General features: G+C 53.5%; 1 protein-coding gene across 9 annotated transcripts in view; it reads right to left on the reverse strand.

The window, feature by feature from the left end:
- Positions 1-8,367: 8,367 nt before the first annotated feature.
- Cep164 (centrosomal protein 164) overlaps positions 8,368-25,676 on the reverse strand; it is a 78,227-nt gene continuing 60,918 nt past the window's right edge. For 6 of the 9 annotated variants that reach the window (XM_023721149.1, XM_023721153.1, XM_023721152.1 and 3 more), the window contains 19 exons: positions 23,737-23,943; positions 21,999-22,130; positions 21,704-21,920; positions 20,731-20,808; positions 20,414-20,545; positions 20,060-20,182; positions 18,975-19,118; positions 18,332-18,415; positions 18,143-18,211; positions 17,637-17,812; positions 17,183-17,309; positions 16,853-16,920; positions 16,233-16,440; positions 15,184-15,291; positions 14,404-14,533; positions 13,568-13,897; positions 12,532-12,598; positions 11,342-11,464; positions 8,369-11,228 (listed from right to left, as the gene is read on the reverse strand). In XM_023721149.1, coding sequence (XP_023576917.1) covers positions 11,132-11,228; positions 11,342-11,464; positions 12,532-12,598; positions 13,568-13,897; positions 14,404-14,533; positions 15,184-15,291; positions 16,233-16,440; positions 16,853-16,920; positions 17,183-17,309; positions 17,637-17,812; positions 18,143-18,211; positions 18,332-18,415; positions 18,975-19,118; positions 20,060-20,182; positions 20,414-20,545; positions 20,731-20,808; positions 21,704-21,920; positions 21,999-22,130; positions 23,737-23,943 — 2,620 coding nt within the window. In that variant the 3' untranslated portion in view covers positions 8,369-11,131. Of the gene's footprint in view, positions 11,229-11,341; positions 11,465-12,531; positions 12,599-13,567; positions 13,898-14,403; positions 14,534-15,183; positions 15,292-16,232; positions 16,441-16,852; positions 16,921-17,182; positions 17,310-17,636; positions 17,813-18,142; positions 18,212-18,331; positions 18,416-18,974; positions 19,119-20,059; positions 20,183-20,413; positions 20,546-20,730; positions 20,809-21,703; positions 21,921-21,998; positions 22,131-23,736; positions 23,944-25,676 lie in introns of all 9 variants that reach the window. The other 3 variants (XM_023721148.1, XM_023721154.1, XM_023721150.1) reach the window with 3 other exon arrangements.

The following is a 25,676-nucleotide window of genomic DNA, read 5'->3' on the forward strand; positions in this document are numbered from 1 at the left end:
AATTCAGCCAGTCTTATACAAAATCCAGTGGTTTTATTTACTAATAATCTCTAAACTAGGAGCTTGCAAGATAGCTCAGCTGACTAAGCCCCTGTTTAGACAAGCTCAGGGACCACAGTTCAATCCCTGGCACCACATGCCATGCCCACCCCACCCCTAGGACAGGCTGAGCTGGCCACAGAGTCTGGGCATAGTAGTGCAAGCCTGTAATCTCAGCACTGGGGAGGCTGAAAACAGGAGGATCACTATGAGTTCGAGCTGCATAGCGAGACCCTGTACCAACCAAATACATTTTTTAAAAATAAAATAATCTCTAAACAATATATTCCTTAGATAACCCAGAAGCCCACCTCTCTGAACTACACCCATAAGCCAATTCATAAAGCAACAGAACCTCTGCTCTTTGCTGTAGTGTCTGCCCAGAGTCTGAGGAGCTGGGTATCTCCCCGCAAAAGACCATCCATCTCTCTTTCTCCCTCTCCAAGTTCGTGCCCTTGCTTTGGAAAAGAATGAAGAAGTGAAATGAGGCTGGCTCCAAGCCAAAAGCCTCCAGTGGAAAACAGGGAAGTCAGGGCCCAGCAAAAAAATGAACAAGTCAAAAATAAAAGTAACGTGAGGGAAGGACTGTGCATGCCATCACGAATGCAGGGGAAGCTACTTCACAGCCCAGGAGGGAGAACTCAAGTGAGTTTCTCAAAGGTCAGGGAAGCATTATACTCATACTTATGGGGTAAACTCATTTCTGAAAATAACTGCTTCACTGATGGGTGCAATCCAGGCCAGTCCAGGTCCTAGCCTTCCTTTCTGGGTGAGATAAATGTCAGGGGGCTGAAGGGTACCAAGTGAACCCATGCAGTGATCTCCCAAGAGCTGGTTTCCTCAAGTATGTTGTATAAAATCCCTGTGAGGCCAGTCCACAACTGTCAGCAGCCAGGCCATGCCCTAAGAGCCTGCCTCCCCGGCCCCCAACAGTGGCGACATCACCTTGCATGCCCAGCTCATGACCAGCGAACTCAATCTGGACCAATCTTAAAGAGCCACCTGCCCCTATCTGGGTCTCTAAGGTGTTCACCACGAACAAGGCCATGTTGAAAGCTCTAGTGCTCAAAATGTGGTCCGCAGGCCAGCCGCACCAGCGTCACTGTGAGATCCCAGGCCCGACCCCAGCCTCACGGACCCAGAAGGTGCATCTCGGCAGCCTCCCCAGGGAGGTCCACGCACATTCAAGCTCTTTCCACCTGCCTACAAGCAGAGCTAGACGACTCCCCAGTCGGTCGATCGGTTGGAAGCTCGGCTCTACAGTCACACCCACCCGAGGGGCTCATTTAAAAATACAGAAGCCCACAGCTCCCCAATCCTAAACCTACTCGGAGCTTCTTCACACGCATTTGTATTCCTATCATGGTAAAATAGTCATACCATAATCTGTTTTTCCACACTGGAGATTGAACCTAGAGCCTTCACACTGAGCTAATCCTCAGCCCTTTTCCTCCTTTTTTATTTTGAGCCACTAAATCACTAAGTTTCCCAGGCTGGGCTTAGACTTTCAAGCGTCCAGTCTTCCAGAGTGCTGGGATTACAGGCTTGCACTACTGTGCCCACCTCATTTTTTTAAACTGTAAAACTCAGCACCTTAAAGCAGATTCACCTTATTCTGTAACTACTGCCACTATCCATGTTAAGAACTTCTCATCATCGCAAACAGAAGGGCTGCACCCCATAACTCCGCACCATCCATACTCTGACCCATCAACAACCCCCCTACTTCCTCATCTCCAGCCTCTGGAAATCCCCGTTTTACTTTCTGTCTCCATGCATTTGCCTAAATGCCTTGTATGACTGTAGCCACCCAGTAGCTGTCCTTTCATGTCCTACGTGTTTTACTTAGCACATCTTCAATCTTCACCCGCTGCAGCAGATATCAAATTTATGTTTATGGACAAATAGTATACCATTGAATTACCCACATTTTGCTTCCCCACTCATCAGCTGATGGACATTCTTCGGTTTGTTTCCATCTTTTGATGTTTATGAATAATGCTGCTGTGAGCATGGGTATATAATAGGCATCTGAGGCTGTTTATTTTTAATTCTTTTATGTTGATATTCTGAAGTACATTTGCCGGATTACATGACAATTTGGAGGAAGTGCCAAGCTATGTTCCACCACACATCTGTATTTTTAACAAGTTGAGATGATATGCAAGTATTCTGGATACTCCGATGACATCACTGAATATCCCGGAGCACTTCTGATGGATGGCCTGGTGCTGAGTAGGCCCCAGAGATGCAAAGGCCCTTTGGCTCATGGGCCTGGGTGCAAACTGTTACAGACCTAACGAGAGAAGCCTGGCGGTATGCAGGACATTAGACAACGCCGTGTTTATCTGCTCACATGCACAGTTGTTGCCGGGAAGTGACTGCCCTAACCACAGGATAGTTCTAGGCCCGCTGACTTCTAGATGAGGTTGTGAGAAGGAGCATGGGCCAGTGAAACGTGGCGGACATAGCACCTGTGGTCCCGGGGTTGAACTCTAGACCCTGCGCTTGCCAGGCAAGCACTTATTCTGCTGAGCTAGCTCCCCGGCCCAGCACCTGCAACTTTCAGCCTGGCTCCTAAACACCTGCATAGCCCTGCCCTGCCCTCTCCTCCTAGATGGATGTCAGTGCCTGAGGTGTGCCTGGAAGCCACTTACTGGAGAAGGCAGGGCCCCTGTATAACTGTCAGAGCAGAGGCCTTTCTACCCCCACCATGCCAACTGGACTTTCTGTGTGCCACAGATAAACTGGTAACATGATAGCTGGGAATTCATGATAGTTGGCACTGGTTTAACTTATACAGAAAATGAAAGCGAGCTTAGCTGTCCATGGAAATCTCGCTTGCTGCTCTAGGTTCAAGCATCTCTCCCCATGCCTCCTCTCCTTCACCTACCAGTTAGATTCCAGGGCAGACAAAAGGTTGGGGAACAGCCACTGGGGGGCTCAGAGGAGAGAAGGCGTCTGCAATCCGTACAAGGGAAGTGAGAGCAGGCCGGCTGGGCTTGGGCCCTCATGCAGGTTCCATCCTTCCTCCCACAGTCCTCCCAGGACAGCTCCCTCGGAAGTCGCCCCTGCTTGCTTTAGTGTCTCCGAATTCAGACACTAACCTCAGGGATCAGAGAGGCCTCTGCGGTCACCCCGTGCAGGTCACCATCCAGTTCCGCGCTTCTTCTGCCATCAGCAAGGCCTATCTGCCCTCACACGCATTCCGCCTACTGTGGCTTGAATGGGTCACCCGAAGCTTCATGTGTTGGAAACTTAATCCCCAGTCATATATTAGTGACATTTGAAGGTGGTGCCTTTGGGTGATCACTAAGATTAGATGAGGCGGGAGGGGGCATGACGGCCCTGGCAGCCTTAGAAAGGGCAGATCCAGGCTGGCACACTCGCTCTGTCTTCCCAGGTAGATGCCCTGTTATGTTATGATGCAGCAGGAAGGCTCTTGCCAGCTCCCAGGCACTGTGTCAGCAGACTGTGTCAGTGGACTGCCAGCTCCTATTCCCCACCCAGAAGGCGGGGTACCACCACCCCTCCCGGCCCACAAGCCTCATGTTTTTCCAGTCTGGCACACATGGTCTCTGAGCACAGAGAACACTTACACTCTTTCCTGTACACCCAGGACAGTGCCTGACTCCTTAGGAACACGGCATGTTAGATGCACACGGGTGAATGGTGACTAGTGAAACAAGGACAAGGAGGAGGAGACAGTGGAGTATCACACAGCAGTTCCACCCTATTCACTGGCCCCACCAGCACCTTGGTGACACCAAGACACTCCATGTGGCCTCTGGGTGACACATCTGGGCTCAACTCCCTGAGCGGCTGCCACCAGCCAGAGCTGCAGCTGCCTGGCCACCAACATGTGATCCAAAGGCCAGGCCCGAGCCTCCCACCAGGTACACACCCATGAGCCCGGGAGCAGACCACAGGTGTGTAATGCAGCGGAACTCACACACTGCAGACCTGTAGAGCGCAGTCCCTCCCTCCCGGCCATGTGACTCGGCCCCGAAGCAACTCCCGCCAACCCTCTTCCCCATGCCTCAGGCCCTGGGACTCCAAAGAGATCTGGGATTAGAGAAGAGCAGGTCACTGAGTGGGTTTGGGGGCGGCAAGGGGTTGCCATGGCTCCACCTGACCACAGACCTCTGGGGCCTGGATCTGGTCACTGTGGAGCCTCGCCAGGCTTTGCCATGGGGGACAGAGATGGCAGGGGACAGGACAGCAGGCCGCAGGAGCCTACGGGGAAGGGCCCTGGACAGCAGGCAGGGAATGGCAGGCAGCCATACCAGAGGAGACTCTGCGACTCACAGAAGCCTACTGTGTATGTCGCAGCCTGCTGGGTACCACAGGCTGAGGCAAGGGAACAGGCATGATGCTGCCCTCAGATGAAGATACCAGGCTGTCTTCTTGTCTAAAGCACAGAAGGTCCACTGGTGAGTCGCAGGAGCAGCAAGCTGTAAGTCAGCTTCCACCTTGCCGAGGCCCCCTTTCTCCCTCCCCTCCTGAACGGGCGCCCAGGCACTGTCCCCAGTCGCCCTCCTTCCAGCTGCAGCCCAGTGGATGCTACTGTGGCCACAGGCCTGCTTTCTCCACTAGGAGATGGGGCTGAAGAGAGAAGAATGGTTTCTTTCTCCTGTGTGAGTTCAGGGCAGGAAGCAGACTCCCTGGGGAGGAGCTCAGGTACCCAGAGGCAGAATGAGCGGCTGCTTTGTGTAGTGAGCACCCTGTCCTTGAAGCATTCAAGCACCGGATGGGTAACCTGCACTTCCACAGCCCTCAGCAACTTGTAAAGCACTCCCTCCAGGAGGTACCTGACACGGGTCATTCCACAAGTCCTCTCAGCGTGACGGGTTTTCAGTTCCATTGTACAAATGAGGAAACAGCCGAGTGAGAAGGATCCCAAAGCTGCCCCACTGGAATGGCAGCCAGAAGCTGAACCCAGGTCTTTCAGGGGCACAAAATAGACACTCAGAGCCAGACTTGCCTCCCTCGCTCACAGGGTACCTAAGAAAGTCCTCGCTCCACCTCCTACCTTTGCCCATTCCCAACCGTAGGCCCCAGCAGTAGCCCTGCAGGGTGACTGGTCACCAGAGAGTGGCCGGGGCTAGAGGGCACGATCCCCTGGCAAGCTTCCTCCCATAGCTGAGCTGACCCTGCTTTCTGGGGCTGGGCCTGCCCCTCCCCGCCACATTGCACACCCACAGACAGAAGACTCCCCACACCGTCTAAGGGTGCTGCAGGGAGGGCAACTGCTGGGCCAATTAATGAGTCCAGTAGTGTTCTCCCACTCGGGAGCAATCACCCCAATGATCCAGATCTAGTCCTCCTGTCTCATTAAGAGGGCAGGGCTGAGGGGAAACATCCTGGATGAATGAAAGTGATACAGCGCTTGAAAGAGCAAACAAAGAAGTGAGGAAACTAAGTAGCTGATCTGGCCCACCCAAGGAAGATGGGTGCGATCCCTCCTCCTAGCCCATCTTGTCCCAGCCTTGCCTACATCAAACTATGGCCAGTGCTCCATCCCAGAGCCTATTCCATTTGTCATAAACTCAAGTGCCAGCATCTCCACAGCAGCCCTGCAATTTGTCACCCTGGATTCCATCTCAAGAAGCCCTGGGTACCCAGGTGTGTAGCCCCAGCATGTAGGAGGCTGAGGCAGGTCTGTGGTGACTGTGAGGCCAAACTGAACTACACAGCAAGACCTTGTCAAAGGTCTCATAGAGAGAGACAGACAGACAGACATAGAGAGAGACAGAGACAGAGACAGAGAAAGAGAGAGAGACAGACCGAGAGAGATGGAAACAGAGATGGGGGGAAGACAGAGACAGACCGAGACAGAGAAAGACAGAGAGAGACAAAGAGACAGAGAGACAGAGAGACAGAGAGAGAGACAGAGACAGAGAGACAGAGAGACAGAGAGAGAGACAGAGACAGAGAGACAGAGAGATAGGGACAAGGACAAAGACAGAGACAGAGACAGGGACAGAGATAGAGAGATGCATTGCAAGGTTCCCCTAACATCCCACTAGCCTCAAGGGCCCAAGGACCCCGGGAAGGAAGAGCAGCCATCAGGCATTCCAGGCAGAGGACCCTCCCAGAGAAACCATTTGGAGGATCCAAGGTTTGCCTGCCTGGGCCACCAAAGGCCTCCTAGACTCTTGCAAGAGATGCCACTAGGTCTTCTAAAGCAGTGGCAATCTTGGAGTGATGAGCTTGACAGAAACAATGCAAGGTGACACCAAAGACAAGAGCTGCATTTCCACCCAGCATCAGACTGACTTCCCACCTATGAAGGAGCTGAGAGCTACACTGTGCCTGTCCTGTAGCCTTCTCCTCTCCTTTCACCTGATAAAAGTTGGCAGATTCTAAATTATGAAGACTCACACTTGGAAAGTCTGCCACCTCCCCAGCTCTACCCTGATGTGGGCAGGCTCAGGACACAGGCTACCAGCAAATTTCCTTCCAGAACAGCAGCAATGTCTCACATGAGGCAAGGCTGTTTCAATGTCTCCAGTGCATCCTTAAGTTCTGAAACTAAGGTGAATGGAGAAGGGCAGGCCTGTCCTGTCTGTGTTAGGGCTGCTCTTCTCCCTTCGCTCGTAGCCTGTGAGACACGGTCGGGGCAAATTCCCTGGGAGAGGCAGACGGGGGCCATTGGTGAGATTCAAGAGAAAAATGGAAATGGGACTTTCCAATTCACCAAGACAGTGACAGCAGGCCCTCCATACTTCAACCATCATCCCCACCCCAAGAAAGGGCTGCAAGTGAAACCAGTAGTGCCCTCCAGCCTTCCTCTCCACAAGGCCAACCCAACTCCACCCTCTAGGCAGCTCCTCAGAGGTGTACATCTGAGGTATTCACCAGCTTCATCCCTGGATGGTGGGATTCAGGGTTTGACCAGGGAAGCTCTGGGACCAGAAAAGTGACAGAACATAAAAATGGCAGAAACAAAAGCAAAGTGGGGCATCCTGAGGCCAGGGTTATTTCTCCACACGCTGTTATGGCTTGTATCTAGATGTCCCCCCAAACCCTCATGCAGCCACAGGTGGGGAGTTTTAAACGTGGCAGGATTAGCGTATGTGAATGTGGACTGAGGATGTGATAAAGCAGGCCTGCTGCCTACCGTGTTATGAACTTGCTCCTCTGCAAGGCCCTGTGCCATGCTACTGTGCCGCAGAGCCAGCCAACTCTGTGCCAAAACCTCTATAAATTGTGAGACAAAATTAATCTTTCCTCCTTTAACTTTTGGGTTTGGGGTCTTTATTCTAAGCAACAAGAACAGTAGCCAAGACACCCTACATAGCTATGTTGTGTGGAAGGGTTTGTGAGGGGTTGGGGACATGGCTTGGCAGCAGAGCACTCACCTAGCACACACGAGTCCATGGGCTCCATTCCTAGCACCACCGTCACACACAGACACACACACACACACACACACACACACACACACACGCTGTACAAGCATAGCTATGAACATCTCACAACAGAAATACAGAATTTGGGGAAATCATCTGATGCCATGTTACTAATGATCCACACCCAAACAGAAAAGCAAAGAGGAACAAAGGTGGGGTTTTTGGTCAGATTTGCATAAAATCTCCAGAAGTTACTGATGCTGTGTGTTACCTTCAAGGAGAAGCACCAGATGGCTCACGGACAGAGTGACTTTTAAGCCATTTGAATACTAAGCCATGTGAACATATGGCCTATTCAAAATAAATATCCTTTAAAAAGAGAAACTGTCCTCGGGCCCCAAGCTGGGCAGTCGGGCCTCTTGGGTTCTGGACCCACCTCCGCCACACACTGACTGTGCAACTTGGGGCAACTCACGCAGCCTCGCTAGGCCATGCTGCTAAACACAAGTGGATAAAGCGCCTGCTCAGGCAGAGTGCAGTGACCTGGGTTCGATCCCTGGTGTGCCATGCCAGCCCTGCCCCCAAGGCGTGCTGAAATGGAGACTGAAATTGGGTACAGTGGTACACGCCTATAATCCCAGTGCATGGGAGGCTGAAAACAGAATTACTACGAGGCCGATCTATGTAGTGAGGCCCTGTAGACTCTGTACCAAATACATATTAAAAAAAAAAAAAAAACCACAAGTGGATTGAGTAAGTGATCTGTACAGCTACAGACTGAACTTTTGTGTCCCTCTCCAACTTGCACTGAAATGCAGTCCCCATGTCATGTATAATTAGACGATATAGTGGGGCCCTCATAAATAGGATTAGTGCCCATATAAGGAGCTAAAGGGGACTGGGTACAGCTCAGTGGTAGACATTACCCAGCATGCATGAGGCCTTGGGTTCCATCTCTAGCACCAATAATAATCATAGACCAAAGAGAACACAGCTTGTTTATCAATAAAATTATGGGAAAAAATAAAAATATAAATAAATAAATAAAATAAAAAAACAAAACAAAGAGAACACAGCTTTACCCCGCTTCCAAGAGAGGCACAGCCAGAAGGCACGATCTAGGAGCAGAAAGCGGGCACTTACCACATACCAAATTTGCCAGCACCTTATTCTTAGGCTTCCAGCCTCCAGGCAATGAGAAACAAATTTCTGCTGTTAAAAGCTACCGGGTTTGTGGTGTTCGGGGAGGGCGGTGCTGGGGATGGAGCCAGACCTCGCACACACTAAACACACGCTGCACCACTGAGCCTTGTCCCCAGCCCCTGTGTTTTTAGTAGCAGTCCAATTACATAAATCAGCCCCATTCGGCTGCAGAAGTCTATGATTTTAGTCTCCTGGCTAAACTCTGAAATCCATGAGGAAGGATGGAACAATTTTGGAGTCTTGGAAAACTTCCTTAGCAAACCTTGGCTCAGGAAGATTTTGCTTCCCCAGCTGGGAGCCTTTTGCTGCCTGGAACCCAGACCTTCAGGCTAAGCTGCCCAGGACTGAGCTTCGAGACAGGAGGAAGACAGAAGACGCAAAGCAGGGACCAAGAGCAGCAGAACTCAACTTTCAGAGACACGGCTCTGGAGTCAAATCCCAGGCTTGAGCTGTGTGACCTTGAGTTCCTATGAGTCAGCTTCTCGAGACTAGAGAATAGCAGCTTCATACAGCTGAGAGTCCAGGCAAGAACACATGCAAAGCACCTGGCCCGTGGGAGGGCTTCAACAGCTACTAGTTCCCTTCCTTCCTTCATACAAAGCAGCGTGCATGCTGGGCTGAGTTCTGTAAATTCTCTCTTTGTGTCAGTTTCTGCGTGCACATCCGGGAACACGGCCCCCTCAGGTGGCTATCCTAGCAATGCTGTTGCTATGAATGGGAGACAAGTTACTGTAGGGAAGCCTAAGCCGCCCCTCATACCCCCCCCCGGGGGGGGGGACAGAAAACAAAACATACCTGCCAGCTTAGGACCTGGGGGAGAGGCGGCTTATGGCACATTTGTCTGCATGACAGAGAAGCCCGCTGACCCTAGGGAAATGGCTCTCGGGGTCTCCAGCTGGTAGGCAGGAAGCGGGCAGGGGCAAAGAGAGGCGGAGAGGGTACCGACTCTCCCCAGAGTGAGTGCGGGTGCTCTGGGGCGGCAGGGACAGGGTGTGGGGTTCTATACTTTACTAGGGCCCCAAGCACTTAACAGGCTCTGATCCTAGATCTCCCCTCATCCATAAAAACTGGAGCAGAAAATACCTAAGTCAGTACCGACACCAAAGTCACGGTGATGATTAAATCACATACCGGGGAGGGGTTCCATGACTACGAGTATCTTCCCTCCCTCCCTTCTCAAGAGGAAGGAGGCAAAAGCCTCCAGAGGAGAGACATCCACAGAACTGTCTGGTAGAAAATGGACCTGCAAAGATTTAATTGATGCAGAAAACACAGGACCGTCGCCAGAGCGGGTCGTATCGCATGAGCTATTCCCAAAGCACACCGGCTGTGCCAAACAGAAGACTTTTATGCGTGTAGCAGGTTCTGCCTAGAAAATATCGGAGCGGGTGAAAACCCGCTGGATCTTCAGGTCTTTTTCTACGGCAAACAAATGAGGGTGGGACAGTGAGAGTTGGTTTCTATAGGTCGGGGGAGCAAGGGCCACCTCATAGCTTTCAAGATTTAAAAATGGGGCATTTTGTTTAAACAACAGAACAGATGTCAGAAAACATTCCATGCAGGCCCACAGGAACCCAATAATGGGCAGAGGCAGTGGGCCTGCAGGAAGCCGTGCCAGCAGGGTGGCAGCTCTGCCTGTACACGACCCTCCCTGCCAATGACTGGAACTAGCCCAGCCCTCATGTCAACTTCTGGGATCTGACAGGGCTGGCACAGGTGGAAAGGGAGATGGAAACAAGGCCATGATTGCACCCAAGGTGTCTGGGAAAAGAGAAACTGTGATGAGGGCCAGAAGCCATCCATCCTTTCCTGTGGCTTCCAGCTTCCTGGAAAAGTGGGCATGAGACCTGAGATATTAACTGGGAGGAGCCCCAGGGAGGACACGCCCAACAGCCCTGAAGCAGCACAGTGCTGGCAGACCCAAAGAGGCCAATGTCCTGGGGCCAGCCTCCAACTTCCAGCAGGGCTCTGCATAGCACAGCCCAGTCCTGAGATAGTCAAAAAGAAAGCTGCAATATTTCAGAAAGGAGACATTCAAGAATAAAGGGAAGAGGAAGGAACTGATCTCACAAGACTGAGGTATTAAATAGACACTGGCCCAGAAGAGCCAGGTCCCAGGGCACAAACATACTGGGAGGCTTTGTCCTGGGCAGTGAACCCTAGCAGGGCCCTGCCGGTCCACGGACCAACCCCACTCCTGAGGGAATCCCTGGCTCCAAGGCAGCTCTATGAATACCACCCTTCCTCTCAAAGGGGTCTAGGTCTCTGAAGGTCCTCAGTGGCCACACTCCTCATTACTGTCAAGTTCATGCACAGGCTCATGTGAGTCCACACATCTCAGCCCAGAATCAGGTTCTCAGTCACAGTGTGGCTGACTCTCCAACCATCCCATCCTTTCCACCCATCTCCAGATTCTTCAGAGTCCTGAGTGGGGTGCAGCAGAGGACAGGAGCGTGCGCTGTCAGAGTAAAGTGCAGGCAGCTGCTTAGGCACTTGGTCTGGGGAGGAGCCAGCTCCCAAGCCCATCTTGGGGCTCAGTAGCGATACACGTTCAGTCCGTTGTTTTCGTCCAGGCCCAGCTGCAGCAGGTTTGAAGTGGCTGACGGCTTGGGGACCGAGGAGAAGAGATTTCTGGTCACAGGTGAAGGAAAACTCTGGGCAGCTGAGCACACCCAGGTAGAAGCCAAGAGGGAGGCAAAGGCACAGCACAGGCCCTGCAGCTTGGGGACCCGCTAAAAGGATACACTTTGGGGTCATTCTTGAAGCGGTCCAGCCACTTGCGGTTGGCCTCAATCATGCCCTGGATGCTGGTGCTGCCCATCTCGGGGACTCTGGAATGGGGCCGCTGCAGGAGGCGGAGCTGCTCACTGGGAAGGGGAAGGAGAGGGAAGTGTGGGGAGAGGATGAGAGTGGGCAGGGCTCTGGGGAGGGGGTGGCAGAGCCAACTGGAGGCCACCATGCCACTCCCCTCTTCCTCTCTGTACCAGGATCTCTCGGGCAACTCAAAACTGCCCCTCCAGAAAGACTGGCCCAGAAGGGCAAGAGCTCGCTTGATCTTGATTTTCAGTAAGAATGTTGACTGTGGAAGTGGGACCTCATGTTTTTAAAAAGACAAACAAATAAAAAGACAAAAAGACAAGCACCAGTTTCCACAGGGCAAGGTGACAGCTGCCCTCTGCCTTGTTCCTGGGGACTTGCTACTGACGTCACTCTAAGCTCCCATGGCTGCCTAACCAGCCAAAAGCAAGACGCTCCCCGTCAACTGAGCTCCCAAGCTGGCCTAAAGAGATGGCTGGGGCTTGAGGCGGAGGAGGGGCATCTGGCAAGGAATAAGATGAATGGGAAATTAATAACAGGTTTAAATAATTGCCCGTCTGTCACCCCCACGGGGTGTCCCTCTCACTCCAGATGTTGCTCAGCAAGACTCAGGGAAGAAGAGAGATGGAGGAAGCAGACAAACAAAGAGCTCAACAGTAAAGACAAAGGCCAAACTCCAAATTCCAGGGCTGAAAGAGCCACAGAACGGGGCAGGATGCATGGCTCCTCCATGGGCAGATTTCTCCCCATGGCTGCCAAGGGCAGCGTCCCCAAGGAGCCAGCTGGGCAAGCCTGCCCCAACCACCCCAGCCCACCCTCAGCAGTGAAGACCTGACTTCTCCCTGGCTGTGCAAGGACACCTCAGACCCGGCAAGGCAAGGGCAGCTTGCGGCCCAGGGCCCTGCCTGACCTCCTGAGGCAACAGGACACGAGGTCTGCTCCTCTCAGAAGTGCTGCTTTGGGGCCAGGGAGATGGCTCAGTAGAATACGTGCTTGCCTGGCAAGTGCTAGGGCCTGAGTTCAACCCCTGGTTCCGCCAAAAAAGAAAAAAGAAATGCTGCTACCCAAGTGGGCATGTGGGCTGCTTGATTGTCCCACCCAGCCCCAGGAGGCTTACCTGGCAGACATATAGCCCAGCCTGTTCTCCAGAGGGGGAGGGCAGCTGCTGAGCAAGGGGATGCCAGCTGAAAAGGGGGGGAGCAAGAGTTCAAGTAACAGACAGGATTCATCCTATTTTATCCCTAAAACTTAATTTATTTTTCTTTTTTTTTTTTTTTTTTTAGGTAGGGTCTTGCTATGTAGTTAAGGCTGGCCTTGAGCTGTGATCCTCCTGAATTCTAGGATTATAGCCTTATGCCACCATACTGGGCTTGTTTTTCAATTTGAGTTGAGAAAAAAAATACGGTCTGGGGCAGAAAGAAGAGGGGTTATTTATTTTTGTTTTTTATGTATCTTCTCCTCAAATGACTATGTGCTTATGGCTCCCCACAGCAGAATCTTCAAGTCTGAGACATTGGGTCAAAACCCAGGGTTCAATCCCTGGCCTGCCGTGCTGGCCCCACCCCCAGGGCCCACTGAAATGGCAATTGAGACGGGGCGACTGGGCGTGGCAGCGCACCTGTAATCCCAGCCCTTGGGAGGCTGAAAACAGGAGAATCTCTATAAGTCTGCATCTATGTAGTGAGACCCTGTAGACCCTGCACCAAACACATTTAAAAAAAAAAAAAAAAAAAAAACCCAGGGTCACACTTATCCTCACCCATCTCGGCTCACTCATTTATAAAATGGGGATAAACAACTTCCTCCACAGGGAACTATCGTATGGACTAAATGCCTGGCCCATAGTGACTGCACAAGATGTAGTCGTTATGACAATGACAATGGTAACCTTTCAGGTTCTGCTCAACTCTAGAATCCAGAATAAAGGCCCCCAGCAGGCAGGCCTGTGGAAGCCATCCTGACCACAACAGCTCAAGCTGCACAGCCACCAGCAAGATCTTCACGAGGGACCTACAGACGAGCCACAGGACCAAAGCCGGATGCAGGGGCGAGAGGTAGGCAAAATAAAAAGACACAGGAAAAGCAGAAGAAGAGGGTAGAAGAGAAGGAAGAAAGAGGGAGAAGCTCAGACCAGGGCCCAGCAGGAAGCTTACAGGGAAAATACTTGCGCCACTTCTCTAGCAGGAAGTCGTCCACTGTTTGAGCCACGGAAGAGGAGAGCCTGGGGCCCTGCCCTGGGTCCCAAGCCCACTGGGTGGACATGGGCGCAGCAGGGGACAAGGCTGAGGCCTTGTTCAGGGAGGAGAAGGCAGGAACGGAGGTGCTCTTGGAGCACGGCGAGGACGTGAAGAGTGGCGGTGGTGGCTGAGTACTGAGGCTGCCCAGCACGCTGAGGACACCATTGAGCTCGCTGCTGATCCGCTGCAGGGAGCTGCTCAGGTAATGGATCTTGTTGGGGAAGGCGGGACTTGGGGTCGGGGCAACTGAAAGGAGAGAAGCAGGACCCAGCTTCAAGCACTGGGAAGATGCTGGGGAAAGACCCAAGTTCAAGGCCCTGGAACATTCCAGACCCATCTGGCACTGTAGCCCCCAGTGGCTGCCCCTCAGCCTCATGACAGGGACAGAGGACAGCAGGTCTTCTGTGGTCCTGATAGTGCAGACCCTGGAGCAGAAGCCCAGGACCCTGAGGGAAGGAAGGGAGCCTTCCGCTCACCTGCAGGACACAAGAGGAGAACGCAAATGGCCTTCCCAGAGGCCTGAGGAGAAAGGGGTATAGGGACAGCTGGCAGCACCCAGAAGGGTCCCTGATCCTGCTGGTACTGGTACTGCAGACCCAGGTGGGCTTCACTCCTCCCCACCACCTAGTCCAGACACCAGCCACACACACACACACACACACACACACACACACACACACACCCCACCAGCTGAAGGAAGAGGGCTGTGGCTAGGTCTTGTCCCTCCCGTCCCTGCTGCTGCTACCACTCACCATAAGGCAGGGGGTAGGACACCGAGCTTTCACTGCTCAGGTCGTCTGTGTCACTGAGGTCGAAGGTCACCACCTTCTTGGCAGGGCTCCCTTGCAGAAGGCTCCCTCGTGGAGTGTCTTCATCTGAGGCCTAGTGGGACAAGCAGTCATTAGTGCTGCCCCTTCCTGTGTGCTTCCTACCCTGCTGCCCCTGTGCTGCTTGGGCCTGAGGCCTTGGTGACTGGCCTCTTCGGGGCCCAGAGCTCTGCTAGGCATACCATGTAAACTGCCTTGGGAGGAAGTGAGCCTGAGAGCCCTATTGCCAGAAATGCAGGCAGTAGGGCTGCTGGGACCGGGTGGACCCCACCGCTCTCTCCCCTGCGCTGTCCCTGCAGTGTCTTCACCTGAGCTTCACTGATGCCACATCCAAGCCCCTAGAATGCAAGGCAAAGTGTATATGGCCCCCGGGAAAGGAAGGACACCTGGGACCATGTCCATTCTCACACTGGTCATACCTCTCTTCAGGAAATGCATCAGGGCAGGGCAGAGATCATTCCTTGACCTTCCCCACCTGAGCTCACAAGCGGCTCCAGCGCTGCATAGGACTATCTAAACCCAGCCATGTTTATCAAACAGCAAGAGCCATAGCCATTTTCAGCCAGAAGTCCACAGCCAACACCCAATTCTGAGTCCTAGAGGTCTAACTCCCCCTAATTCAGGACCCAGGAACAACTCAACCCCGTCCTGGGGACAGAACAGGGAGGCCGCAGCCATACAGGGCTGTGTGGCCACAGAAGACACCTCTTCCTGAAGAGAGGACTCCAACTGGTTCAGCTTCTCCTCCTTCCTCTTCAGCAGGTCGTGGCCTTTCCGCATGGCTGACTTCATCTCATCCAAGTGCTTGGTTTCCTACAGCCAGGAAGGAAGGGGTGGAGAAAAGGCCACCCACACAGAAACTGGAGCCCTAGCTCTAGCGGACTGGCTGGGTGGTCTTGAACACATTACCTCTCAGTCTGAGAGAATGGAGACATGGTACAGGGTATGCTTAACACCGCCCGCACCTTGTAAATTCTCAAAAATGGTGACTGTTGTCATCACTGCTCCAAGTATTTATTGCCAACATCTTTCAGGGGTCTAAGAAGGGCAGTCACAGGCCCTGGAGGAAGCACGTACACACCCTGGAAGCCCCAAGCTGTACCCGCCCCTTGCCCTCTGCTGCTCCTTGCCAGGCACAGGGGCCACAGAGCTAAGCACCTCATCTGTTCTCACACCATCAGAGTTCAGAGCCCACCCCGCCTAGACCCCTACAAGTACAAAGAGCTGTAACACTGGCTAACAATCCTTGTCACTACAAATGACGCTGAGAGAAGCCAACCAGAGAAGTAACTCAGTCTTCAAGCTCAGTGTCCAAAAGATGTTCCTCTACAAATCCACTCTTTATCATTACACAGGGAAAAGCAAAGCACTGGATTTGAAAATTCTTAAACCTCAGTCCTACTCTTCACCTAGAAAATGGGAGGAAGAATACAGGGTGAGTCTGTCTTATCCAAAATGCTTGGAAACAGAAGTGCTCCAATTCTGGAGTTTTTCAGATTCTAGAATGCGTACACAATCTCTGCTGGCTGAAAGGATTTTCAATCTATACCACCACACACATTATATATACAGCTCACACAAGGCTCAAATGATCTGCTAGTAGAGAAGGCATTTGTTTGCATATGCTGTGTGGCCATGTGAATGTGGGTGACCCCAAGGCCCAAGCAGCTTTTCCACAGGAGCCCCCAGGACGAAGGTTCACATGCACCCTAGGCCTCCCGCTGCAGGGTCAGCGCTCTCCTCTAGGTCCTGACCTCCTCCAGGTTCTTTCGCACATCTTCTAGGGCCTGGGTGTCCAGTGGGTCATCAGGTTCCTCCTGGGAACTGGCCAGCTCCTGCCGCCAGTGCTGCTGGGCAGCTTTCAGGGCTGTCTGCCGCCTCCTCATGGAGCGTGTCTGCCGCACCAGGAACTCCTTGGCACTACGGACGGCCAACCCTTCAGCAGAGAGGTAGTGCCGGACGCTGTGGGAGGACAGGCAGGAATTGGAGGAGCAAAGCAAAGATTTGAAAGCTGCTCTGGGACCCGTGGCCACTTTCTCAGCAAATGCCCACCCTGAGCACACGCAGGAGCTGCTCATCAGCAGCTGGGCAGGCACAGGGACATCGCTGTTAAATACCTAAGCACATGGCACATGGGACTAAGAGTCCTTCCACTCTGATCTGAAAGGGATGTGCCTGGAGCCTGGGAACAGATGGCCAGACACTTGCAGCAGTCTGGTCTGCAAGCAGAGGTCAGCAGACGCCAGCGTGCCATGTCAAGGGTCACAGCGGGCTGCTGCTTGGCATGGCAGAGAAGAATCCTCCATCACTCCCCAGCCAAGCCCACTGGTAGCCACTGCCCTAACCTGAAATAAGGCAGGATTGGGAAACTCACCTGTCCGAGGACAAGATGGTCTCCTCCTTACTCTGGGAGAAAGGGGAAGATACCTCTTGGGTCTGCTTCTATGAACACAAGAAAAGACCTACTGAGTGCCACAAAAGCTCACACCCTGAAGGCTCAAGAGATCCTGAAGCCCCTCGCAGTAGGCAGACAAGGAAATGGCTCTGCCAGCTGCCGGGCACTCCTTACCTACAGGTGGAGATGGTGGAGAGGGCCAGCGACTGGGAACAAGCAAAGGAGGCCAGGCCAGGTCCCAAAGAGAGTGGAACCAGGGCCCTCCTGGTAGCCCGCCCTCCTGCTGCCCCCACCCAGGCCCCAGCTCACTGTGCCCAGTGATTTCCTCAGGTCCTCGATGTGGAGATCTGGCTCAAACTTCGTGGCAGAACTGTTCTCCTCCACCACCAGCTCTCTCAAGCTGTTCCGCCTCCTCTGAGCTTCAGCCTCCAGGCTGCTATGGTGGGGAAGGGAGCGGGGGGAAGGATGTGAGGCAGGGTCAGGCGATGAAGCAGGCCAGGCAGCACACTATCAAGACCATTTCCGCGCCCTCGTTCCCATCAAAGTCACCAAGCGGGACTGAGACATAACAGTGCAACAGGGATCCTGCTCTTCGCAGCCTCAACATGCTACTCCTGCAAAACGCAGCAGACACACAGCCCTCTGCCTGGCCCCCACCTCTCCTTATTAACTGGACCCTGATGAGACAGGGCCCGAGAGCAGCTGTATCAGAGGACAAGCAGGCGGGGTTGGCCAGGTGGCCCGGTGCAGGGCGCCACACCACCTGAGGTGTCTCTGTAGCTTCTGACTCTGCGCCTGCAGCAGATCCACTTCGGACTCCAGCTGCAGCTTGCGGGCCTGCAGCTCGTCCAGGACCCTCTGGAGCTGCCGCTTGGACTCCACCATGTGGGCATGCTCTTTCTTTGCCTCTTCCAGGTGCTGCTGGGTGGCAGTAGCTTCCTGGAGATGGAAGGAAACACAGACACACCTGGAGACACAGTCGGGAGAAGACAAGACACAGCCAGCCCTTGAGAGAAGGGAAGCCAGCAAACGACCAGGGAAGTCAGAGCCTCTGAAGCCACTGTCTCTGTTTCAGGAGTCTGAAAGTTCCTAGCTGCCCGCACAGCCCACACCCTGAGGCTCCCGAGTTCAGGGCCCACTGGGGCTTGAGTTGTGCAGTACTGGCCCTCACAGCCTGGAGCCCACAGTCCTGGACACACAGGTGAACAAAAGGGGGCCTGGAGGGGTGAAGGAACAGCAAAGAAGGGAGCACAGGAGAGGCAGACAAACCTCACTCTGCAGCGCAACCTGCCTCTGTACATCAAGCAGCTGCTGCTTCTCCTTCCGCACAGTCTCCTCCTGGGAGAAACACGAGCCCCTGGGCTGGCTGCACAACCCCAATACGAGGGGTAGGGCCTGCCCTCCCCTGGAGGCTGCCTCAGGGCCCCTGCAGAGCCAGCCTCGTCCCCAGCCCCTCACCTGGACATCCAGCTGAGCCATTCTAGCTCTGACATCTTTCATTCTGGTTTCAAGTTCCACCTCTGAGTCCTGGAGTTTCCTTTCCTGCCCAGGAGTACAGTGGAGAGAGGATGTAAGTGGAGAAAGAGTAAGGCATTAGCTGAGGAGAGGAGGAGGTTCCAGAATCCACCGTACTGCTGCACAGCCTCTGGGCTGGGCTCAAGCTGGCTTCCTCTCCGTGTCCCCCAGCCGACTCCCAGGAACAGATGACACCCTGACACCCAGCGGGGATAAGAGAGGCAGACATGCCAACACCAAGCCTTATAGGGCTAACCTCACCTTCTAGTCCTGGGCATTTTTCCCTGGCTCAGAAAAAAAAAGAGTAAAGAGGCCCCAAGCTTCAATATGGATAGAGAGATGGCTGGGTGTGGTGGTGCACACCTGTAATCTCAGCACTTAGGAAGCTGAGGCAGGAAGACTAGCACATGCTTGAGGGCAGCATGAACTACACAGCAAGAGCCTGTCTCAAGAAACAAAATACGGGCAGAGAAAGACCCCCACTCCTGAAGCCACCAGGGCCCCATCCGGCTGCGGCCAGCTCTGCGCTCCCAGCACTTCCCCATCCTCACAAAGGTGGACACGGGGGCTCTTCCCAGGCCTCCACCTGCTCCTGGTGCCGGCGCCGCAGGTCCCCGAGCTGCTGCTCCTGCTCCTGCCTCGCCATCTCCAGCTCCCGCTCATGGGTCCTCCGCAGCTGCTCCAGCTCTGCAGTCAGATGCCCCAGGAGGTCGGCCCGCTGCTTCCTCTCCTGTAAAGGTGCAAGGAACTGTAGGTAGAAAACTTCAGGACCCCTGGTACCTCCCAAATCAGTCTTCTCTGCCCCTTCAACGCAGGTAAAACTGGGTCATTCCCTGCATCCCATGACAGCTCTCGGTCCCAGTCCTCAGGGAGCCTGCCTGCCCCCATCACTAGCCAATGAAGCAGATGCTGGCCAGACAGCCTTCCTCCTTAGTGAAGAGTTCATTGACCGGTTCCCACTAGTCCTCAGAGGGGTCAGGAAAGGGAGGAGGCCTAATTTCATCAGGGAACTATTATTGCTGTCCCAGAAGAATGCAGAGTCCAGAGTTCCAGTTACTGGAGCAAGAGCCCAAAAGCCTCCCACAGGGCCCAGCTGGGGACTGAGAGTCCCCACCTGCTGTTCACCCCAAACACAAATGAACGGAGCCAGCCCGTGTTCGCTTAAGAACTGAACATTCGCACCTTAAGGCCAAGACGAAGATGGGCCACTAATATCTAAATATCGTTTGGCTCTTGCCAGTCTGCTACTTGGTGTCCTGAAATTTCATTAGCCCTCAGGGCCTGCTGTGGGAATGACTAAACCTGAGGGCTCTGGAGTTGGACAGCTGTGCTGGAACCTTCAGTCCTTTCCTAGTTAGTGGTATGATCTCGGAAAGTGACTTGCACTCCCCAGGACTGAGTGGCCTCCTCTTTAAAGTGGAGATGATGACAGCACACACTTCCCAAGGCTGTTTCAAGGATTTGACAAAGGGTTGAGATACCTAAAGAGCTCAGCACGGTCTGCCATACAACGCAAGGCCCGTATGTCAGCTGCTGTCCCCTCTTCATTGAGAGAGTACAGCCGCGAGGGTGCCGGGAGGAAATCCCCCACAAGCCCTGACCACAAGGCTGCTTCCATCACACTGCAAGTGGAGAAGGAGAGGAGAGAGGTGTGGGACACAGTTGCGCTACCTCAGCTTCATACAGCTCTCGGGCCTCAGCCAGGGCTCGCCAGTGCTCCTCCTTCATCTTGTCCAGCTTTCTCTCATGTTCCCTTTCCACCTCCTGTCGCTTCTCTCGCAGGAGGCTGCTGAGCTGCAAGATGCACAGCCGGGAGGCAGCTTGCAGGACTCAGGGGGGCAGGAGCAGGGCACCCCAGAGCCCCCACCCGCCCCACCCCATCTCACACGCACCCCTCCCCCACCCCGCTTCCCCACAGGCAGTGTCAGCTCCTGGGGAAACAGGGCCCATGGGCCAGCCCCTCTGAGCCATGCCAAGCAAGAGCAGAGCACTCGGGCCATGGTGCAGCTTGCGCCCAGCACTCACCTCCTGCTCGTACTCAGCCACCCGGTGAGCCTTCTGGTGAGCTCTCTGCTCTGCCCACCCGAGGTTCTCTTCAAGACGAGCTGCCTCTTTCTGCTGAGCTTCCTCTATCTTCTTCTGGAGGCCAGAGACCATCTGAGGAGGCACCAGTGTGATGCCCAGTGACATAGTAGTGCCACCACATGGGGACTTGCTCCCAGACCCCCACACCCCTCCCAGGGGCCTGGAAGGAGAGGGAGGCTTGCGCCCTGGTAGCCAGAGGACGGGCGCTGTCCTGCTGGCCAGCATGAGGGCATCACAGGTGCTGGACTGAGCCTCACCTCACGGTGCTTAGCCTCGAGTGAGGCATGGAGCCGCCCCAGCTCAGCACTGTGCTCGATTTCCAACGCCGCCACAGCCTGGGGGCAGCAAAGGGCCTGTGAGGGAAGCTGGGCAGGGACACTGGCCAGACAATGACCAGAGGAAGGCGGAGGCAGGAAGATCACCCCAACCTGCTTGTGATAAGGGACTAAGGGAAATCACAGTACACGCTGTTGCTCTAAAATTGCTCAACCCCTTAAGGACTGCAAGCGGCACGAGGACAGAACCCAAAGGCCAGAGCAGAGGGCCATGCCAGCACGCCTGGCCCTGGGTGAGCCACAGTGAGGGCGGACTGACTGTGAATAAGACCCAAGCCAGGGAGGCTGGCGCCGCGTGCTCTCTCGAACACCCTCATCCTGCTGCAGTTTCTCCATCGTGCAGTCTCACTCCTCACCAAAGGAGAAGAAATTTCTGCATGGCCTGCCTGGCGTCGTGGTGTCCACCCTGGAGGTAGCCCGTCACCCCAGAGGGAGAGGTATGGACAGAAGACAAAGCCCCTTCCAAGGTGCTGGCCTGTCATTCTGAGACCAGAGAAAACCAAGGAGACAAAAGGCACTGCAGCTGCTCCTCAGGGACAGGGACAGGGACAGGATGCCTTTACCTCAAGTGTTCTGGCCTGGAGGACGTCCTGTCAGTTGTGACACCTTCCCAGCCACAGGACATTGCCCCCACAAGCCTCTGATGGCTCCGTGCCACTGGCAATGCCCAGCTGCTGCCTCTAGTCCAGCCAGACCTGGAAGCCACTAGAATCTGCCACGTCTTAAGCTGGGCCAAGGAGCCCAGGGTTAGCCCTGCCCAGACAGACAGCTCCGTTTCGTAGAACTGCTTGTACACGACACCACTGCGCCTGGCACTCAAGCGTGCCCCTCCTCTGCCTCCGCCTCAGCCCCACCCACAGCCCAGGCTGAGTGGGGTCCCCAGTGAGCCCCTCACTTCTTTCCTCTCTCCTTCCAGCTGCTCCTTCAGGTGCTGCAAAGCCTCTTCCTTCTGGGTCTCCAAGGCAGCCCGTGCTCGCTCCTCCGAGGCCTTTAGCTCTTCCCTGAGTTGTTCAAGCCGCTGCCTGCTTTTCTGTTCCAAGCTGTCCCTCTCAGCCTTTTCTAGGGCCTCGAGCTCTTCTCTTATCCTCTGCAGGGACGCCTCCTGCTCAGCTCTTGGGAGAGAGACCAGGGTAGGGACGTGCTCTGGACTGCCACCTGCACGAGCTGCACAGGCCCCCATATGCTCTCACCTGATCTGCTCCTCATCTGCTTCCACACTAGACTGGACCTGGGCTCGGAGCCGGGACAGCCTCTGACCCTCCTCCTCTTTCATCCGAGCTTCCTCCTCCTCAGTGGCTTTCTGCAGCTGCTCCTTCAAGGAACTGAGCAGGAAAAGAAAGGGCAGCTTAGACGGAGGGACCACAGAGCTACTTCTTGCTCTGTTCATATTTCCCCTCCTCTCGGCCAAGAGCATCCTCAGACTTAGAGAGGAGTCTAACCTCAGCCTCTGGGCCCCAGTGCCACCCTACCAGGCATCCTGCAGCCCCGAACTCCACCACTCTTCACCACAGGAAGTGGATCTCAGGCTGTTGGGGCCTAGTGCAGCATCTCTTCAAGGGTTCCCTCCACCTACAGGGCCAACCTGCTGGTGGCATCCACTCAAGGAAGGTTATGGACAACCTGACTCTGAAGGTCTTTTTCTTTGTGTGGTACCGGGGATTGAACTCAGGATCCTGCACTTGCCAGGCAGGCACTTATGCCACTGTGCTAACTCCCCGTCCCTGCAAAGTCTTAACAACCCTCTCAAAGTTTGTTAGTTTAACACTCCTACCACACGTGCTTTGTGGATCGTTCTTATTCTGTGCTACCCTGTATCATGCAGCATAATTTCTCTGTTTTCCTTGCAAGTCTGGGAGCTTCTTTAGAGCATGAATACTGTTTTAAAACCTGTTATATCCTAAAAGCACACAAGGCACAACAGACATAAAGTGGGCGCTCAGTAAGTGTGCCCTGGCCTTGAACAGTGTCATCCAGCCCCAGAGCACAGGCCTGGACAGTCCATGCAAGGTGCCTGTCTATGGACCAGGGACTGACCACTTCATCCTAAGCAGACCGCCACCCTGCTTACTCTCACTATATCCATTTGCCCCTTCCCGGCCCCTCCATCTCTCAATCCCCTTCCCGTCTGGGAATGATCTATCTCTCTACTTCCTATTACCTTTTATTTTGCTCTTTATTTTTTCTTTATCTATTCATCTGCTGATGGCCACTTCCAAGATTTAGCTATTACAAATTATACTGCTATAAACATGGCTACACACAGATCACTGTGATATGACATCTTTAATTCAGGAAGATACTTAGAAGAGGAATAGCTGGGTCAAATAGTTTTAGTTTCGTGAGGAACCTCCACACTGACTCCCACAGCAGAAGTACCTACCAGTTTACAATCCCACCAACACTACAGAAGGGTTCCTATTTCCCCACAGCCTCGCCTTGCTGGGGTAAGAGGCAATCTTGCTGTGGCTTTACTTGGCAGTTCTCTACCAGCCAACAATGCTGAACATTTCTTTATGTATTTATTGGCCATTTGTATTTCTTCTTCTGTGAAGTGTGTACCATTTCCCTTGCTTGTTTTCCAACTGGGTCATTCATTTTGGAGGGAGTCTAATTTTTTTTTTACTTCGTTATAAATTCAGATATTAGTTTAGACTTCTGAGGAAGAGCTGACAAAATCTGATTTCCCACTCAGTAGGCTCTTTCCTTTTTTCTCGTTAACAGAATCCTGATTTTAGTTTAGCACCCAAAGAAAGTAAAGGACTGCACTTCCCAGTGTCTCTTGCAACAAAGGGTAACCAATGAGTAGCAGAAACTCTTGGGTAAGGTGAGACAGTGGCATCCCAGTGGGGCCCAGTGCAGGAAAAGGATATCCCTCAGGCCACACGGCCCTGCACAGCCAGAGAAGCAGACACAGGGGGGCACAAGGACCTGAGGGACTTCTCCTTCTTCTGCTGAAGCTGCAGCACCTCCGCTTCCTCCTCTTGCCACAGTTTTTCCCGCAGCTGCTGCATTTTCTCTTGCTGAGATTCCAGCAGCCGCCTCCGATCTTCTTCAAGTTCCTGGGCCACTGCCTCTTCCATGGCCTTTAGAGACGGCCTCAGGTGTTTTGGGGGACCCGAAGGTTCTGTAGATGGCCTGCAGGAGGGGAACAGCTTAGCACTGCAGAGTTACTACCATCCACCTTCAGGATCGAGTTCCACGCAAACACAAAACATCACACGGAGAATCCTAAAGGAGGGCCCAGGGTCAGAGTCACATACCCAACGCAGGCCACACAGGACTGGCAAAAAAAAAAATGCAGCCAACCACTTTCTATAGGACAAGCCCACTATGGCTGAAGAAGCCCAAGGGCACAAGGAGAAGGGCAGCATAGCTGGTAAATCATGTCCTGAGGTCAACATCTGAAACTGTGGCTCCAGAGCTGGCAGCAACAAGGAGGGAGAAGTGCTGCTTCCAGCAGATCTTCCCCAGAATGGCTCAAGCCTGACTCATATGTCTCCACTTGGGTTCTGCTTGCTATGTGAGATTCATGCCAGATGTTTGGACACAGTCCCCAGAGCCTGCTCTCTGCCCCCTAAGCTGAGCAGAGATGCACACGAACTCATAGAAAAAGCAGCAGCTCTGAAGCCTGCAACAGTCCATGGAAGCCTGGCATGGTGACACACACCTATAATCCCAGCACTCTAAGAGGCTGAAGCAGGAGGATCACAAATTTGAGCCCAGCCAGAGCAACTTAGCAAAACTCTGTCTCAAAACAAAAGAAAATAAAGAATAAAGGGCTGGGGATCTGAGGATAAAGTCTGGAGCAAAATCTCTGGGTTCAATCTCAGTTCTGAGGGAACAGCCCCTGGAGCTCCAGCAAATGGGAAACTCCCCTTCCTCACCACCAAGGGAGACAGGCAGGAGATCCTTCGGAGACAAAAATGTACAAAGGTGCAAGAGGGGTTCTATGCTCTGTTTCCCAATGGTGGCGGGTTTTCATCTGCCCAGAGTTAACTTAAAGTTTGGAAATGGGTGAAAGAAATTCAGAGCTAACATGAAGCAGACACAGGTGACGAGGAACAAAGAGATTAGTTTACAAGATGTCTACAGAGTAATGGAAGTTGTTGTTTTACTTATTTTCTGGTTTTGGGGTTTTTTTTTTTTTTTTTTTTTTTTTTTTTTTTTTTTTTGGTTTTTGGGTGTTTGTTTGTTTTTTGACAAGGTCTCACTATACAGCTTAGGCTGGCCTTGAGCTCAGTTTGTAAACCAGACTCGTGTCAAATTCGCAACGATTCTCCTGCCTCAGCCTCCAAAGTGCTGAGATTACAGGCATGCGCCACCACGCCCAGCTATTTTCTGATTTCTGAAGGAATACCTAGAGTGAAAGTTAGGAAACTCCCAGCAGAAAGCATACACAGGACACAATGTTTCACCTTTTGAAGTGACTTTCTGAAGGCCAGCCTAGCCGGCACTTCCTCATGGGCACTCCCTCATCCTAAGCCACAAGACAGAAACTTGTCTCAGCAAATAGGCACTCAGGTTCCTGCAGGCCTAGCTCGTTGGCCCAGTCTACCTCAGTAGGAACATGTGGGCAGCAATCAAAGAGGACCCAGCAAGAGTCAAACCGAGAGGCTGGTGCCCCTGCTGAGGACTCAGAGCCCCTTCCCAGCTCCACACCACAGCAGACGGAAGGCAGCAGGCAGGAACAGAGCTGAACAGCGCAAGAGAACAGGGGTTGGGAATCCCACTGCAGCCCCTGACACCAGAGAGGAGAGGAGCCGAAATGCAATCAGACACGGCAGTTCTTCCCTAAAATCAGAACTCCGACCACAGTCAGTCTTGTCCCGGCTCCGGGTGCCCTCCTCCCACATCCTGGCTTCCTCTCT

Source organism: Octodon degus, unplaced genomic scaffold (assembly GCF_000260255.1).
Source record: "Octodon degus isolate 3935 unplaced genomic scaffold, OctDeg1.0 scaffold00080, whole genome shotgun sequence".
In the NCBI taxonomy this organism is placed as follows: Eukaryota; Metazoa; Chordata; class Mammalia; order Rodentia; family Octodontidae; genus Octodon; species Octodon degus.